Source organism: Nicotiana tabacum, chromosome 8 (assembly GCF_000715075.1).
Source record: "Nicotiana tabacum cultivar K326 chromosome 8, ASM71507v2, whole genome shotgun sequence".
NCBI lineage: Eukaryota > Viridiplantae > Streptophyta > Magnoliopsida > Solanales > Solanaceae > Nicotiana > Nicotiana tabacum.
Genome location: NC_134087.1, coordinates 156910200 through 156928679, shown reverse-complemented (window position 1 = coordinate 156928679; position 18480 = coordinate 156910200). Strand labels below are relative to the sequence as shown.

General features: G+C 34.6%; 2 protein-coding genes across 3 annotated transcripts; one reads left to right on the top strand and one right to left on the bottom strand.

Annotated features, from left to right (window-relative positions):
- The first annotated feature begins 2363 nt into the window (after positions 1-2363).
- Positions 2364-5832, top strand: LOC107790625 (heat shock cognate protein 80-like). The gene is made up of 3 exons (XM_016612580.2): positions 2364-2736; positions 3526-3667; positions 3769-5832. Exons 1-3 carry the CDS (start codon positions 2614-2616, stop codon positions 5601-5603), a joined length of 2100 nt encoding a protein of 699 aa, XP_016468066.2. The 5' UTR covers positions 2364-2613; the 3' UTR covers positions 5604-5832.
- Positions 5833-8512: 2680 nt separating this feature from the next.
- On the bottom strand, positions 8513-18037 carry LOC107790626 (calcineurin B-like protein 3). Of its 2 annotated transcripts, XM_016612581.2 has the most exons (10): positions 17843-18037; positions 16890-16971; positions 16628-16776; positions 16189-16271; positions 15963-16022; positions 15732-15840; positions 15604-15656; positions 15332-15412; positions 8984-9096; positions 8513-8865 (listed from the first exon to the last, which is right to left on the bottom strand). In XM_016612581.2, the coding sequence occupies exons 3-10, from the start codon at positions 16743-16745 to the stop codon at positions 8808-8810; spliced, it is 675 nt and encodes a 224-aa protein (XP_016468067.1). In that variant the 5' UTR covers positions 16746-16776; positions 16890-16971; positions 17843-18037; the 3' UTR covers positions 8513-8807. The 2 variants fall into 2 exon arrangements, with proteins under 2 accessions (XP_016468067.1, XP_016468068.1); XM_016612582.2 differs by lacking the exon at positions 8513-8865 and having other exon boundaries at positions 9077-10282; positions 17843-18035.
- Between the last annotated feature and the right edge of the window lie 443 nt (positions 18038-18480).

The window sequence follows — 18480 nt, the reverse complement described above, 5'->3', positions numbered from 1 at the left end:
TATTACATCGTTCTCTCTCCATTTTGAATACATCTTCCTATATTTCCCTATGAACTACAATCTCATTGAAGAAACTCATTCTGTCTCTCACTAATTCTATTTTTTTTATGCTCTTCCTTCATTTTTTGTTCATATCTTTCAAGTTGGTAGATAACCAAAATATAATATACAAATCAAAAGGAAATACGGTGAAAGAAAAATAATAGAAACATTGGTTAAGAAAAGAATGAACCTTTTATAGATGAAGATCTTATTTAATACATATGGAGCAAAAAACCATCAAATTTAATGTGCAAACGAACCACAATCAGAGGCAACGAGCGGAAACCTTTCGAACCGAACTCGACTTCGACCTCTTCGGGCTAGTATTTTGGGCTATCTTTTAAATTGAGTTTGAAGCTTTTGGATTTGATTTTTGGTGTGATTTAGCTCCTATTTTTGAGGTATTTTTTTTTGTCTTAAATAAGATAATGAATGGCTATATTTTTTTTTTGAAAGAAATAGGTAGAAAGAATGAAACTAGTAGAAATTCTCTTTAGCATAGAAGAAGAAAATTTGTTTTCTCTCAATTTCCTCCCCTCTTCCCTCTTTTTTTTCTTCAAATATTTCTCTTCTATTTATAGGAGAATTTTCGAAATTTTTTAGATTTTTTTTAATTATTTTTTTTATTTTTATTTAAAAGAAATCTCACTTACATTTTGCTTTTTCTTTTTTTTATAAAAAGAATTCAGACCTTTCTTTACTTTTATTTTTTTTAAATTGCAACTTTAATTACTTTTATCTTATTTAAAATTTCACTTTTTTACTTTTTTAAAAGATAATTCCACTTATTTTACTTTTCTTAAAAAAATAATCCACTTTCTTTTGCTTTTCTTTTTAAAAAATTCTACTTTATTTTACTTTAAATTTTTTTAAATTTGCAACTACCTTTATATTTATTTTTTAATTCCAACTTTCTTTTACTTTTTATTTTTTTAAAATTTTCACAAATTTTTACTTTTATTTTTTTAATCTTCCACTTTCTTTTACTTTTTAAAAGAGAATTCCACCTACTTTTACTTTTATTTTTTTTAATTCCATACTTCCCTTTTTCTTATTTTTTTAAATCTCTCCCAAAAATTATTATTTTTTAAAATATTTTTCGGATTTTTTTTAAAAAATAAAAAAAAATATTAATTGTAATAATTCACCTTCTAAAATTTTGTATTTTTAACCTATAATAAAAAGTGTAACAAAGCTAAAAATTGTAGGTTAAAACTCCCTAAAATATTTACATAGAAGAAGTGACAAAAATAATTAAATATTATCAAAAATTAGGTGCTCACAGTTACCAATGTGTTATGTTAAACTTATAATATTACTCAATAATCAGTAGTGTATGCAGAATTTTTCATAAGCGGTGTTACAGTTTTAAACGATAAACAAATAATAATTCACTATAACAACACCGTATCAAAAAATATAGTTAGAATCATATTAATAAAATACAACTCAAGAATATTACTATATATGAATTTTTATTTTTTAAAATGTATTCAAAACAATCTCATTAGAAATAAGTACTAAATATTTTTTTTACATAAAACACCAGACAATTACACAAAATTCATCAGTCATTCGATTTTGTAGATCGTTCTTAATCAATTGAATGTTGAGAAAGAAGATGAAAGGAAAAAAAAAGGAGAAAAATACATGAGAAACTTACAACAAAAGTCAAATAATATATTGTTGCGTGTTTTAGTGTTATGTTAACGCTTAAGAGGCCAATGGTTCAAACCACGATATATTTTTTATTCGTAGATGAAGCTCAAAAAATGTTAAAACAAATAATAAAACTATCCAACTTCAAACTCGTGACCTCTCCTAAAAAATCAAAGCTTTGGACCAAATGAGCTACCAAGTACTTGTTGTTAAGTGGTGTCACTTTATCGAATTTAACAGTTATTATTCTTTTGAATTTTAATTATATATACATATTTAATAAATTTTTCGACCAATCGGTGTCACGTGACACCACCCCCATCAATAATTGAAAGGAAATATAGTTATGGAAATAATTTAAACTATCGAATATTTCTTATGCAAAGGGAGAAAAACATAAAATTAGTTAATTCAAGATAAAATATGTTTACGAGGATTAAAATTTAAATTTATTAATAATTGAGCAAAAGTACAATTATTCCTACTTCATTAGTCGTAATTTTAATTTTTGTTTCTCACAAGGCATTATAGTTTCTCTTTATCCAACGTGTAATAGCAAAACAAGAAAGATCTAACAAAATTTACTTGATTCTCACGCAAAATTCAAAAATATCAAAACTAAATAGTATTAAATAGAGAGAAACAAAAGAAGGCCAGAACGAGTGGTCCGCAAGAGAGGTCGAGATAAAATAGCGGCCCCTCCAGTGAAAAAACTTGAAAAATTGAAGGGAAGGAAATCATTGAATAAGCCAATAGAAGGATCTAGAAACCCTAACAAACCCTACTACGAAGTATATAAAGTCGCTACTCCCTCTGCAACCTCTGCCTCTCTCTCTCTTTGATCTCTTACTCTTCGAATCTCCTTTCTATTTTCTTCCTTCGCCTCCAATCGGCTTCGTAGATCACAGAAAAATGGCGGAGCAGGAGACGTTTGCTTTCCAAGCTGAGATCAACCAGCTGTTGAGTCTTATCATCAACACTTTCTACAGCAACAAAGAGATCTTTCTCCGTGAACTCATCAGTAACTCTTCTGATGTGAGTATCTCTCTTTACAATACCTTCGGAGACTGTATAGCCTGATGATTTAGGACTTTTACTGTTAATATGTACCAAAATATTCATGCTTTGGCGGTTCGATTTCTGATTTCTGATTTGGTGACGTACTCATGCGTTGTTTACCCTGAAAGTAATATCATATGTCTGTTTGTTTGTGCTGAACTGATTTGATATGATTTTATTTATCAAATATATGTTTCCGTTTATTTACGGAATAGATGATTAACGCACAATAATGTTTGTCTTGTTATTCCTGAAATTAGACTTTTTTCTGTAATGTAGATTTTATGGCAGTGTTGATCTAGGGTTTTATTGTTATCCTCGTAGGGAACAGTAGACTCTGTGTGTGTGTGTGTACACGCTCGCTTATTATTGGCGTGTATAAGTTTTGAAATAATTAGCTGAAGAATTTGTATCTAATAAAATTTGATGCTTTGTTGGTTAGTTTTGAGAGAGTAGGAGTTCGAATACTTAAAAATGTGTTGGAGAATTTATTCAATTAAAGAAGCAATTTTTAAACTAGCCATAGTTATCTGACTTTAAATTTTTCATGGCCGCTAAATGTCATTTGATTAAAGGTACCATTTTGTCATTTTTTTGTTCCAATTATGGTTGTTGAAGCAATCATAGTTTTGGCAGTTTTGAGAGATTCTTTTGAGAAACTTCACTGCGTGTCAAGAGTTTTGTGGTTATCTCTATGTCACTGTATTATTGTCAATTTTTTCAAGTTATGAAGTATCTAATTGTTATTTTTTGTTTAAATTGAAGGCGCTAGACAAGATCCGCTTTGAGAGTTTGACTGACAAGAGCAAGCTAGATTCTCAACCTGAACTATTCATCCACATTATCCCCAACAAGACCAACAATACCCTGACTATCATTGATAGTGGTATTGGTATGACAAAGGCTGGTAAGTTGGAGTACTTTGTGTAGGCGTTGGTGCTTACATTTGTTGATGAACTCATGTTTTATTTGACTGTGAAATACTGATCTTGTTTGTTTCATTGGCAGATCTGGTGAACAACCTTGGTACAATTGCTAGGTCAGGGACCAAGGAATTTATGGAGGCACTTGCTGCTGGTGCTGATGTAAGCATGATTGGGCAATTTGGTGTTGGTTTCTACTCGGCTTACTTGGTTGCTGAAAGGGTGGTTGTGACCACAAAGCACAATGATGATGAACAATATGTTTGGGAATCTCAAGCTGGTGGTTCATTCACTGTTACAAGGGATACATCTGGTGAGAACCTTGGCAGGGGTACAAAAATTACCCTCTTCCTCAAGGAGGATCAGCTTGAATACCTTGAAGAGCGAAGGCTTAAGGATCTAGTTAAGAAGCATTCTGAGTTCATCAGCTACCCAATCTCTCTGTGGGTTGAGAAGACCATAGAAAAGGAAATCTCTGATGATGAGGATGAAGAGGAGAAGAAGGATGAGGAAGGAAAGGTAGAGGAGGTTGATGAAGAAAAGGAGAAGGAAGAAAAGAAAAAGAAGAAGATCAAGGAAGTATCTAATGAGTGGTCATTGGTAAATAAGCAGAAGCCCATATGGATGAGGAAGCCTGAGGAGATCACAAAGGAAGAGTATGCTGCTTTCTACAAGAGCCTGACTAATGACTGGGAGGAGCATTTGGCTGTGAAGCACTTCTCTGTTGAGGGTCAGCTGGAGTTCAAGGCTGTTCTTTTTGTTCCAAAGAGAGCTCCTTTTGACCTCTTTGACACCAAGAAGAAGCCCAACAACATCAAGCTGTATGTTCGCCGTGTGTTCATCATGGATAACTGTGAAGAGTTGATTCCTGAATATTTGAGCTTTGTGAAGGGTATTGTGGATTCTGAGGATCTTCCCCTCAACATCTCAAGGGAGATGTTGCAGCAGAACAAGATCCTTAAAGTTATTCGCAAGAACTTGGTAAAGAAGTGCATTGAGCTATTCTTTGAAATTGCTGAAAACAAGGAAGATTATGACAAGTTCTACGAGGCCTTCTCAAAGAACCTCAAGCTTGGTATCCATGAGGATTCACAGAACAGGTCTAAGTTTGCTGAACTGCTGAGGTACCACTCCACAAAGAGTGGTGATGAGATGACCAGCTTGAAGGACTATGTAACAAGGATGAAAGAAGGCCAGAATGATATTTACTACATTACTGGTGAGAGCAAGAAGGCTGTTGAGAACTCACCCTTCCTTGAGAAGCTGAAGAAGAAGGGCTATGAGGTTCTTTACATGGTTGATGCTATTGATGAGTATTCAGTTGGTCAATTGAAGGAATTTGAGGGTAAGAAACTTGTTTCTGCTACCAAGGAAGGCCTCAAGCTTGATGAGAGTGAAGATGAGAAGAAAAAGCACGAAGAACTAAAGGAAAAGTTCGAGGGTCTGTGCAAGGTGATTAAGGATGTTCTAGGTGACAAGGTTGAGAAGGTGGTCGTCTCTGACCGTGTTGTGGATTCTCCTTGCTGCTTGGTTACTGGAGAGTATGGCTGGACTGCCAACATGGAGAGAATTATGAAGGCACAAGCTCTTAGGGACTCTAGCATGGCTGGATACATGTCTAGCAAGAAGACCATGGAGATCAACCCTGAGAATGCCATCATGGAAGAACTCAGGAAGAGAGCTGATGCTGACAAGAACGACAAGTCTGTCAAGGATTTGGTTCTATTGCTGTTTGAGACTGCTCTTCTCACCTCAGGTTTCAGCCTTGATGAGCCCAACACCTTTGGCAACAGAATTCACAGGATGCTGAAACTTGGTCTGAGTATTGATGAGGATTGTGGAGATGCGGAAGCTGACATGCCACCATTGGAGGATCCTGAAGCTGATGCTGAGGGCAGCAAGATGGAGGAAGTCGACTAAATCCATGGCACCAGTTTTTTTTGATAATCATGAGGCCCCTTAACTCATCCCCCCCCCCTCTCCCCTCCCCCTAGTTTTTTGGTTTTTACTTACTCCACCAGCAGAACAAGATATGGTTAAGTTTTATGTGTTGTTTTTTTGGACGTGAAGTTTTACTGCTGTAGGGTATTATTCCAGGCTCATTTTGTTATGACGTTTTAGGTTAATATAGATTTTATTATTCTGGCTATATTCTTTTCTGTGTCTTTCTATGATGAATGAAATGTTTCCCTTGCCTTATCTAGATTTCACCATGCTTTTACTAGGTTGCTTGTGAGAAATAGAGATTAGAGCTTTCATGTTAGTAGTCATTTATTGTCAGCCTTGTATTTGACCTTTCGGTTTCATCCACGGGACCCCTATTGTATCGACTTCTGCATTCCCTATGGTCAAATGATGAAATTTGTTGCTTACGCAGCTGGTTGCTCCCATGGACATTATTTGTTGATAATATGAGGATCACATTTTTTATGTTCGTTCTTTATTCCTGGAAATTGATTTCGTTCTGCAAATAAGGTCATAGACTTTTTTGTCACTGTTGGATTCGTGGTTGGAGTCTGACCATTTTAATTTTTTGGTACATTGATATCGGTACTCTCTTTTTTGACTCAGCAAGTCTAACCTTATTTGGAAAAAAAGGTGAACCTTGAAAAAGCCTTGGCTAGCTGAGATGCTTAAATTGTCTTCTACCTTTAAGTGAAGCAATATCAACAATGAAAATTTATATGATATATTTTCACTTGCCTAGACTTTAGGCATCAAAAAAAGCTGGCTGCTTTAATTTTGGTTAGCCAGTCGAGTGCGGAGGCTGGTATTTGTTGTACCTACAACAAGAAGAGGAGAATCAATTGCAGCAAGTGTTTTTGGGGCTAAGACGATGCTTGTTTCAATAATTTGGAATTTTAATTTTGTTTTTTGTTTGTTTCAATTTTAGCATAACTACAACTACTACTACAAAAACCCAGTAGAATCCCACTAGTAGAGTCTGGGGAGGATAGAGTGTAGGCAGACCTTAGCAAAAAAGTTTATTCTAAACTCAACCACACGGAAAAAACAGTTTTCTCAAATTTAGGTACTCTGGACTGTTGGTGTAAGTTGAAAAAAAAAAGTGTATTTGAAGTTAAAGTTGTAAAAACAGTATTTGGAAGAGCTCATCCGAGTTTTCAAAAAACAAAAGCTACTGATGAATGAAGTTGATTTTTTTTCTCTTCCCGGTATTTGGTTGACATCCAATATTTAAACATGTTGAATATTACTAGTTTGGTTAAAACTCCGTAAAATCATTGAAGCAAAGGCAAGGTTTGGGGAGAAGACAGATAACAATAATGTTGGTCGAACTGCAAGTCGTCCAGTTTGTGAATTGTTAGTGGTCTTAGTTACATAGCTTTGTGATCTTAATAATTTGACGTAATAGATTACAAAAATGCATCCGCAAGAACTAATTGAGCTAGCGACTAGATAATCATAATGAAGTGAGCAGTTGGTTTGAGATGTCGCCTGACATGGACAACTGAGGTTGGGTGATTAAGTCAATGTAGAATTACTGCACTCAGAAGTGGGAAGACTGTTATAGTCATCTCGTCAAGATTAATCTTTTCGGTGCTTGTAATACGAAGCTTCTGACATTTTATTTGCAAATAAAAATAAAAAGAAAGGGCAAGACAGCTTCAATTTAAGTTGATTAACGAACTTTTTGAAGGCTGAAATGGTTATATGCTGAGACAGCAATGGTGCAAGAATTCTCGCAAATTTCAGAAGAAATTCCGGTAAAATTGAACACGGGGAAGCTGCAAATTCAGATAAGCTTAGACATAAACAGTCAATAAGCCCTCTAACTTTGGTAGAACTTATCTTTGATTGGGATTTCGATTGAAAAGAAGTTAGGCCGCTTTCTCGTGTGCCTAAGAAGCCGAGACAATCTCAATTGAGGCCAATTCAATATTTTCCTACTCAATCTTCTTTATAGAAATAGCACTCAATCAAAAGGGAGCATAAGCAAGTTCAATGGTAGAAACCTCTGTAATCGCTCGATGGGAACCTCGAAGTTGTCTGGGGCAGGAGAAAATTCATATTAAGCACTACCCCAGCATCAACTGGTACAAGGAGGAGGTACGATAGCGAAGATCAATTCATCTCAATCTACAAAAAGCATTATCTTGGGCATGCAATCCAAAAAGATAGAAAGAGCGCTTGCTCGAAGAAAACTCTTTTAGAACCTGATACAAGCCAAGCTCCATCGACTCGACAACAAGAGTCGGTTATGGAATAAGCTTTTAGTCGGCTTTCTCGTTCTTAAGGACTTTCTGGCCGGTAGGCTTTATAAGGGACCTGCCTTGCTAACAGCTAGGATATTACATATATAGTTGCGCTTGCCTTCACTTAGAAACTCTACGCCCCCCTATTAGAGTAAGGCATGCTCTCTAACTTGGGATCATCAAAATGACCAAGATTGCGCAACAACAAAAACACACGACATTACAACATTTTTTTCTTGTCAGTGTACCAAGGATTAGAACTGAATGTCTGGTTGGCAGGTAAAAAAATTAGACATCCTGTAAGATCATAGAGATTTTAATACTAAACAAATACAACATAAATATTAAGAAGTTATGTTAATATGTATATTTGCGCGTTTATAGATGTTGCTACAATTCATAGTCCAACCAATTAATCAAAGCAATGGATGCACCAAAAAAATGAATAGATAAATGTCAAGCTGCTTGCCTAACTACAACATATAAATCGCATAGTTGCCTAACACTAGTTAAGTGATCTCGTAGCCTAAATTTAAGCTATATGCCATTGAGTAATTTCACAATACTAATTGGGCGATTACTTGATTGCTTTGCATGTATTAAATAGCTGCATGACCCTAAACATAATCTTACCAAAACTGGCGTGCACAATTCACCAATTACGTGCATACACACAGCATAACTGAATGGGAACCCAACGTCTATCACTAGGCCACAAAATATGGAACCACTACACTCAAAAAGAATAACAAATCATGAAAATCTTGACATATGAAACGGGAAAAGAAGAAGAGCGAAACACACTATCCCAACATCCATAAACTGGCCAGTTGCAATTCCCCATAAGGCAGAAGAAAAAAAAATGTAGCAAAAGCACTTCCCTAAGCAACTTCTGCCTGTCCATCTCAAATCAGGTATCCTCAACTCTGGAATGAAAGACAAAGCTCGGGAATGTAGTCGTAATGTCCCTGTTTAAACGAGGAAGATTTTTGAGCCAATCGATGCCATGAGCATAATATGGACAATATCACAAATTGAAAACATGATAATTAGTGGAGTAATGTCAAGATCCAATATGCCACTCACTTGAGATATTGGAGAGTCATATTCTTCAAAAGTGAAGGATGTTGCAAGACCAAACTTCTCCATTCCTCCTTATCAATCTTTCCGTCATGTTTAGTATCGGCTTCTTCAAAAGTCTGACAAAGAAGAAACAGTAGAATTCAAGAGAAACTCTACCACGGGATAAAAGAGGGGGCAGGGGGAGAAGAATGAACTAGAAACATGACGAAATCCAGATCCATTTGCATATATCTAATTTGGCCATGGACAGAAATACCAGTCAAATAAATGAGCAATTCCCAAACACAGATATCCTTGATGATCCTAAACTACTTTTACTGCACATGGAATTTGTTGGTAAAGATCCAGTTCTACAAATTCACTATTAGTATCAAGTGTACTTGAAAAATTAAATCTAGATGGTTTCCAACCCTTCTTTTTTTTTTTTTTTTTTTTAATGGAAAAATGATTAATAGATCTGGACCAAGAGGATGCTAATATTTACAGAAAATATTTACATCCTTTTAGTGCACAAAATATATTTACATCATGTTCATATCTGAATTGCTCCATGTGTAGAGCCTCGGGGCTTTGGTCTAGTGGTAAGAACGCCGCACATGATGTGTGGGTTAAGCGCATGTCACGGCTTTAGGCCCTGCCGCAAACAAAAGCCTAGTATTTAATAGAGAAAGATAGAGGGGCATGCCCATTATCCACCAAGTCTCAAATCGTATGCTGCTAGCCCTCGGGGATTTCTCCGTTATAAAAAAAATGTACAGGAAAAGGACCTTGATTCGCTTAGATCTTAAGGAACTCAAGAAGAGCACCAAAAATATATAAAAATCATTTTTATATTTGAATTGCACCATGTGTAAAACTCTCACTTTGCACAAGACAAGCATGTTTATATATTCTCAAGGCACCTACTGTTTATGTCTCTCTATAATGACAAAGGGAAGTGTTCCAAATGTATCTAAGCTGCTCTTTTACTATCTAGCCGTGCCAAGTATTCACAGCATCCTCTTGTCACAAGTTACACCCAAAGTACATTCAGGAACACAACCACATTTCCCAGGCATAATTCAAGTGTACAAATAGGTGACTGGTGGATTGGACCTGTTTTGACAAGTTTTAACATGTGTCATGCATATTTATTCACCTTCCATAGAAAAATATTTTTTACATCAATAATCTTTCTGTCAAGTTCGTGACTCCTCCATTTCCAGCAATTGTGCTCTTCTTCTCTCCCATTCAAAAATTTCTCCTAGAGTTTAGCGTCCGCTCATTCGTTTGTCTGCAACTGTCTCTTGATTCAGTACAGTGCTGTGCAAATCAGGAAAAGTTTGCTTCAGATAAATCTGATCTATCGATGGGTCTATTCACCGTTTTCCCTCCATCCTAATTCCTAACAATCATTTATACAGTTTTAAAGACTTCCTCTCGGTTACTGCTTCTGTACCTCTGGAATGATATTCCATGGGACCTTGCTATTAGCTCGATTGTGTTTTTCCATTCTGTTTTTGGTATAATTACTCCTCCATATTACTTCTTTTTCAGTGTTAAATCTACATAGCCATTTTACGAGAAGCCTCATGCTATGCAGCTTCAAATTTTTATCCCCCGAACAACCCCATCTTTAAGGCAACATTACTATGAGACAATTTGCTAGGTATAGTCAGTGCCTTTCTGAGTTGCCCTCGTCTTTTCTTAATTTGTCTAGTTGCTTTACCATATTTGCAGAGATTGGGTGTAAAGACATGCGAGGATCACATCAAGCACACTATCAATAAGAGCTCGTCTACTGCCTGTTGATAAGTATCGCTTTTTATAGGCGACCAGCCTCTTTTCACATTTCTATACCATATTCTGCCAGAGTACTGATTTTCTGTGTTTTGCCCTAAGGGCCTCCCAGATATGCAATAGTTCCACTTGGGACCTTAAAATTTTCTGCCAAAGAACGTATGTTACTCCATATTCATTTCATTAACTGGAAAAAGACAAATTATTACTAGATTAACATGCAGTGGATATTGCCTCAAAGGGCTAGTAGAACAAATCTGTGAAGTCTTTATGTATATCGGCCGAGACAGCTCTGTTTAATCTTCCATTTCCAATAACAAAACAAAAAAATAAGTTTTTTAAGCTAGAGAATCGGACAGATGAGATACTACTTTCCATCCACTTGATTCATTTTCTCACAAATCTCATAGTTTCAAACAGTAAGCAAAAATGACAGATTAAAATATTCAAATCTGGTTCACATAGTGTTCTTGCCTCCTTGTCTTTATCTAGTGTTCGAGCTTTCATTTGCAACCAAAAAGCATCCATGATCTTTCTTCATTGTACAAAAGCATTTTCATTATCAATTACTGCTTCTAATCTCGCATTGAACACATTTGTAATGATCTTATACACAATTCCTAAGAGACTTAAGGGTCTGAAGTTTCTTAGTCGTACAGCTAAGTTCTTCTTAGAGATTCTTCTTAGAGATCAAAGGTACGGTTATGAATGTCGCATTACGATTAGAACAGTAAAAATCCTACCATTCCTCTACAAGCCTCTGCACATATCCACATGTTCTCAAACTTGAAATATGACTTGCACTTAATCCAGTCTCTACATTCCAATGAGATGGAGCACTGGTCAGATAGCACCCTCTTAGCACACTTTGCTTGATGTTTTTGTAGGTTCATCCGATATTTGAGAACAAGGATCTATAGACTATCGATGTTCTACCACCGTTTGTTCCTTTAAACCATGTCTAATTACCTCCATAAAAGTACGTCTACCAGCATAATTGTAAAACTAGAGTATCCCTCATTGATAACATTAGGCTTAACTGTTTTGGTTTTTCTAGGGTAAACCTGGTGAAATTGGGACACCCACCAATCACCCACTGCCATTCCCCAAGAACTGTAACTACTTCCCCTGCCTTTGACTTCTTTTTTCTGGTCTACAAATACAGATAACACCAAATGCCTCTCTGGCTTGTAATAAAGCTTTCCTCTCCATGTTGCAACAGCAAATGATAGAGTTTGACTTACATAAGTTACATTACCATGTAATCTATTATTTGCATTTGAGTTATCGTGTAAGGCTGTTGTCAGAGAGTGGAGGAGATGTATTGAAAAATGCTGTAACTTAAAGATTTTTAAAGACAAGGTAGACTTCTCTCTAGTATCACGCATCTTAAGAAATACCTTATGAGCCAAGGAGATGTTCCATCATTTACTAAGGCATAGAAGTAGTGTAATTGTTGTATAAATCCAAACTAGAAGTTACAAAATTGCCCCTAAGAATGTATAATTATGAGACCTAAAAGCTTCAAGCAACTACACCAGAACTCTTATATCAGTTATCCATCAACTATTTATCAAAACCATAAAAAATAATTAGCTCTTAAGAAATACCTTGCCATATTATGTCAGGCACTAGGAATAGGGGCGCCTCAATAAAATTGGTGGCCTAAACCAAATTTTAATGAGAGATCTTGAACTTTAAATTATAGAAACATCATATATTTTATTTGAAGTTTAATTGTTTTATTTTTGTGCAATTTATATCTAACTCCATTCGTTCAATCATATTACTATTTTGTGGGATCTATATCTAACTCAATTAATTCAATCATATTAGTAATATGCTCATTTATTGTTTCATGAACTTTGAGCTTAGCTTAAAATTTCTCCAATCTTTACTATCTTCACTAGCTTGTTTACTATCACTCAGGGTTAGCTGATGCTTTATTTAATAAAGCATGTGCTTTAGGCCCCAAAATTTTGGGGGCCCCAATAATAGGCTTATATTAATTTTGCTTTTAGTAACATATTGAGTCTTTCAAAGCAGTACAATTTATTACAAAGGAAAGATAAGCTTTGCTATCGTGATTGATATGACTGTTTGGGTAAATATTGGGGAATAAGAATCATTCCTCTACACCCTTTACATGTGAATGTAAGCAACTTTTTGGGTTATTTACATTCTGGTGTACATTATTCTTCTCTATTTTACCTTCCTCATTAGTAAAAGAAACATACAATACACTTTTAAACTCATTTTCTTGGTTTCTCCTAGAGTCCAACTCTTCTTTTTTATCTTTCTCATTAGAAAATGTATACTACACCTTTATACCCCCTTTCTTGTTTTTTTTAAGAATCCAAGTCTTCCATCAGCTATATTGTTTTGTCAAAAACAAGAATACTATTGTTCTATAAAAGACAAGAGTTGAAGAGTACCATTGAATAAAGTATATTGCGTATCCTTTTTTGTTTTTTATCAAGTTTCCAACATTACAGCAAGTATATTGACGCAGCAAAATGTTATTTTAATATCAAATTATCAACTTCTTAAGTCAGATTCTGTTAATCTAAAATTTGCTATTTCTATTTCATAAGTATATCTTACCGTTTTGATTATTTATTAGAATTAAAATATGTCAACTAAAAAAAATGAATCTGGTTATTCAAAAAAAACCCCAAAAAGGAATAAGTGAAACTTTGATATAATCCCAAAAAGGTGGTCTTGATAACTTTTTAGCAAACAACAAAAAAATCAAATAAAAAAATATGGGAGAACGTTCTTTAGATGAGCAAGTTTACTAATCTATTTGAATTAGATGATGATAAAATCTAAGAAGAAGAAGTTACTAAGAATTCTGATATCGATTCTCAAAGAAAAACAAGAACTTATAGATGAATTAAAATAATTGCATTTCCTAGAATTAAGAAATTCTTTGGCAAATCTCAATGTTTAGGAATTACATAATCCTAGAATTATTACTCATTGGAAAATCAAAGGTTATCTTTTTTGTTGTTGAGAAAGTTGGAAAATCTATGGTTCTAGGAATGCAATTATTTAATTCCAGTAGAAGTTCTTGGTTTTCTCTAGGACGTAATCAGATTTCTCACTAACTTTTTCTTCTACTTAGATTTTATTATTATCTCACTCGACTAAATTAGTGACTAGTTCATCCAAATAATATTTTCCCATATTTTCTGATTTAATAATTTATCAGGAGTTCCTTTAGGCTTTAAGGACTGTGTTAAAGTTTCAATTCTTCTTTTCTTCTTTTTTGAGTTTTGTATAACCATATTCATATATTCTAGTTGACATATTTAAATTATAATAAATACTTAAAAAGGCAATATATACTGATGAATATAAGTGTAGGGATTGATACCATGATTCTTTTGAACTTCAACTTGAATCTTTAGGGTAAGGACCTTTTATTTGAGCTCATCTCTTCTCCTTCCTTTTTCATTTCTTTCTCTGGATTGAATTTGTTTGGAATATTAATTAACAGGTTCTTTTATATTTGTTGGGATTGTTTATATTCTTTATCTGATTGTCTTCGATTCTACCACGACTTTTTTGGGTTTGAATGATCGTTAGTGATAACAAGCATTCAAGTTAGGTTAAATATTTGAGTTAGTGTAATTCTAACCCGTGTAATTCAAATTCACTCTATCTTTTACTCTTTGTTAATGTTCTTCTGCATATTTGTTTTGCTTCCGCTACCGCTACCGCAACGCTAAACTCTTCCGCTCTTGTATTTGATAAAACAATAGTACTATAGTTTTGACAGCATAATAGCTTATTGAAGACTTGGTCGCTCGAAAAAACCAAGAAGAGAGTATAAAAGTGTAGTACATGTTTTTTTTATGAGAAAATTAAGAAAAAAAAGTCCTGGTCTCTTGGCGAAACCAAGAAAGGGGTTTAAAAGTGTATTACACATTTTCTTATGATAAATATAAAAAGAGAAGAATAATGTAGGTAACCTACTAATGTTGTTGTCACTTGTCAAAATGTAGATAACCCAAAAAGTTGTTTAAATCACACGTAAGAATTTAGGGGGGTGATTCTCATTTTTCAATTTTTGCTCAAATAGTCACATCAATCACAAATCACAAAGCTAGAAGCTACCTTTCCTTTTTTTAATAAAGAAATTATACTTTTTTACTTTGAAATACTCAATATCTTATAAAAGAAAATCAAACCTATGACTTATAAGTCTATTGGGGACCCAAAATTTTGGGGGCTAACGCACATGTTTCATTGGCTTCAGCCTTCGGTCGGCTCTAACTAGGAATTCGGGTGCTTCTCCTCCCAATAGGCCCATGATCAAAACATCATCCTTAAAGAAACATCAGGGGATTGGTGGGTGCTTCTTTTCCCTGTAGGTCTAAGTAACCAAGAATCATCCTTGAAAATGACAAAATTCAAATGGACTAACCTATAACAAATAGATAGCAAAGGAGACAACAAAAAAGCAAAAGCACTATTGAATTCGTGTACATGTTAACATGAGAATCTCTCCTCCTTCAAATGAAAGATAGACCATTAAAAGTATATAAATTTAGGTTGAAGAAGCACCTTATCAATTATGCTCTCAATGACCTCATCTGATAGGTTCATACCAGACTCAGCAAGGGTAGCAACCACCATTTGCTTCACCTGCACAAGAACCATACTTTACTTATGTCAGGCACTTCAGGGGAATGCAATTAAAAGTACAAAAAAGATTTCCAAGAATGCTTTGTTACCACTAACTAGAGCAACTGAACTAAAAACTGGACATTTAGAAAGTAGAACAATATAGGAACGTTCAGTACTTCATTACTTCACCTTACGAAAGATAGACTTACCTCTTGCCTCTCAATGAAGCCTTGTTGCTTGAGATCGTATAGCTGAAAAGAAACTACAGTAGCAATACCATTAGAAGCAGGATTATTAAGAATTGAAACTATTTTTATTATGTAAGCATATCACATACACTCAATCTTATCATCAATAGGAGCATTTGGATGGAAAACAGAGAGGGCACGAGCAAATTCCTCAAACCCCAAGATTCCATTGTGCTTTGTGTCAAATAAGTCAAAGACCTGCAATCAGATGAAAAAAAAATGTTTGCTCTATCAAAATTTGTAATCCCCAATTCAAAATGAAAAGACTTTTTTGATAAGTCAAAATGAAAACATTAATGTAGCTTGCAATAAGAACGCACCCTGTCGGCAAACAAGCTTTCCTTTTTGATCGTCTTGAATAGTGCCAATTGAAATTCTTCCTGCAATTTAGTAATAACTTTAAAACCCAAAGACCCTTGCTGGAATCAAGACTGATTATTCATGCATAATAGCCCAAAAAGAGTTATGCTGCTAGAACACCTATATCTCAAACACACCAGTGCGAATATCCAATGCTATATTCTTAACAAAGGATGAAACACAAACCTTGTTGATCAGCCCATCATCAACCACTGCGCTGCTGATCTTCTTAAATAGCTCATAAAGAGCTTCAATCTCACTGACACTAACTGCAGCAAGAATAAGAGTGTACAGGTTAAACCATATTTATTCTAGTGGAAAAGTCAATACGATAAAACAACCAATAGATTAGGATGCGCATATCTCAACTCTGTATATTCCAAATCCTTGTCCCAACATTTTAAAGAATTCAACAGATATGACATAGAAAACTACAAAACAAATTTTGAAATAAAGAAAGTTTTTACCTTTTTTAGTACACAATTTTCAAGATGCAAATACAGACTACATATGACGCAATCATAAAGACACACTTGTAGCCAGACAAAAATTGTTTTTGGTTCATCTTTCTTTTTACGTTCTAATTGCAAAACTAAGATGTTAACAAAGCTTTCATATAGCATACAAACTGTTTCTCGTGCTAGGATCTCCGGATCTTCAAAGCCCGTTGATTGCCTATCCAGATCACAACATTTCGACAGAGAAGCACCTAAATGCTTGATACCGTCTAGGCACTGCAACATGGTATGATCCCTACTTCAATTTGCTCCATATCTGGTCAACCCAAAAAAATCAGAGCTGGGAAGGGTGGGAGACCATCTTGACCGGTCATTTGTGCCACGAGGAAATAATTATAGAATATGAACAAACAAACAAAGTGAACTAACCCTTTGACCATTCTCTGTTATCGTCCTATCTGAATGTAATATGTTGCGAGTTTCTGAAAATGATCAATTTGGAGCTATATATCTGACAAGAAATACATGTCAATATAAACTTAATTCTACCAATAACCCCTCAAACAAACAAATAAAAAAGAAGAAAAAAAAAAGAATACAGACCAAGAGCTTTGAGCCCTCTAAATCCCCTTAACATCCAATTTAAATTTCTGCTAATATAATCACCAAATAAGGGTTTGAGCCTAAGTTAAATTTGGCTTAGACTCTTCACTCTAGCCATCCTATTAAATTGATATCTCTATATGCGGGTAAGAGCAGAAATGACAATAGAATTTCCTTAAAGCGCAATGTAGATTTCAGAATCATACATGATCAAATAGATTTTAGATTACAGCATGCTGGCACTTTACTAGGTACTAATTGTGTAAATGTAGAGAATTAACAATACCCAACCTTAAAGAAAAGACAAGGAAAAAAAGAAATTTGACTAGGACAAATCACATAACAATTTGTCAACCAATTCTATCTTAGGATTAAAGGGGAGAATTTCTAACTTTTGGGGTTAAATTAGTACAGTGACAGCTTGCAATTGTTAAATTTGTATAAATTAGAAAGGATGGGAGCTCAAGTGAAATTCCTGGACATCACATTTCTAGCATTTTCGGAATTACAATTACTTAAAATTTACGTTGCAACCGCATTTCCTAAAATAACCGATCAATAAACTCGATGGAGTTCAACAACATATTTATACTGGAAACCTCTTCGACGACAAGAAATTAACCAAATCACAAAACACAGAAATTAAGAAATAATCGGAGCATTGATTCGATAGGATGATAATAGGGAACAGATCTAACAAAGGAAGAGAAGTCAGGGCATCAGGATTCGAATAAATAAAAATGCGAATTGCAGAAATGAGAAGGAGAAAAGGGATTTACCTTAAGAGAGAAGAGCGCAGAGATTCAGATGAATAAGATAAACAAGGAGAAACGACTAAATAAGATGAATCTGACGGTGACCGATGTAAATATGGGCCGCTCCTCTTTGCCCAGTCGTCAATTTTTTTCTTGACACCGATTCTCTCCTTTTCTTTGCTTTTGTTTCTTTTCACTCTTTGGCCATTCTCCATGTTAGCACTGCCTCTATAATTTTATATTTATTTTTATTTTCGCCAACCCATTAAATTGGGCCCAATTTTTCATTTTGGCACTTTAACTCAGTCTTGTTCCATTTTAGCCCTCCGGCCTCATTTCTTTTGTTCCACTTTAACACAAAAGCTGACTAGATTCCATGTGTGATTTGTCTCACCCTTGTAGGCGCGTGAGAGCCATTTTTTAAGCCAAATTTCACACTCTCAACGTAGAGGCGAATCCAAAATTTAAACCCTATGGATTCAATTTTAATATTTTTAACATTGAACCCATTATATTTTTAAAGTTATGAGTTTATATTTTTTTTTTTACAATTTTAATGAATTTTTACATACAAATTTTTATTCCGCGTCGAAAGTTATGGGTTCAGTTGAACCCGTAGTTATTACTGAAAATATATTAAAAAAAATATTTTTTCCCTGGGA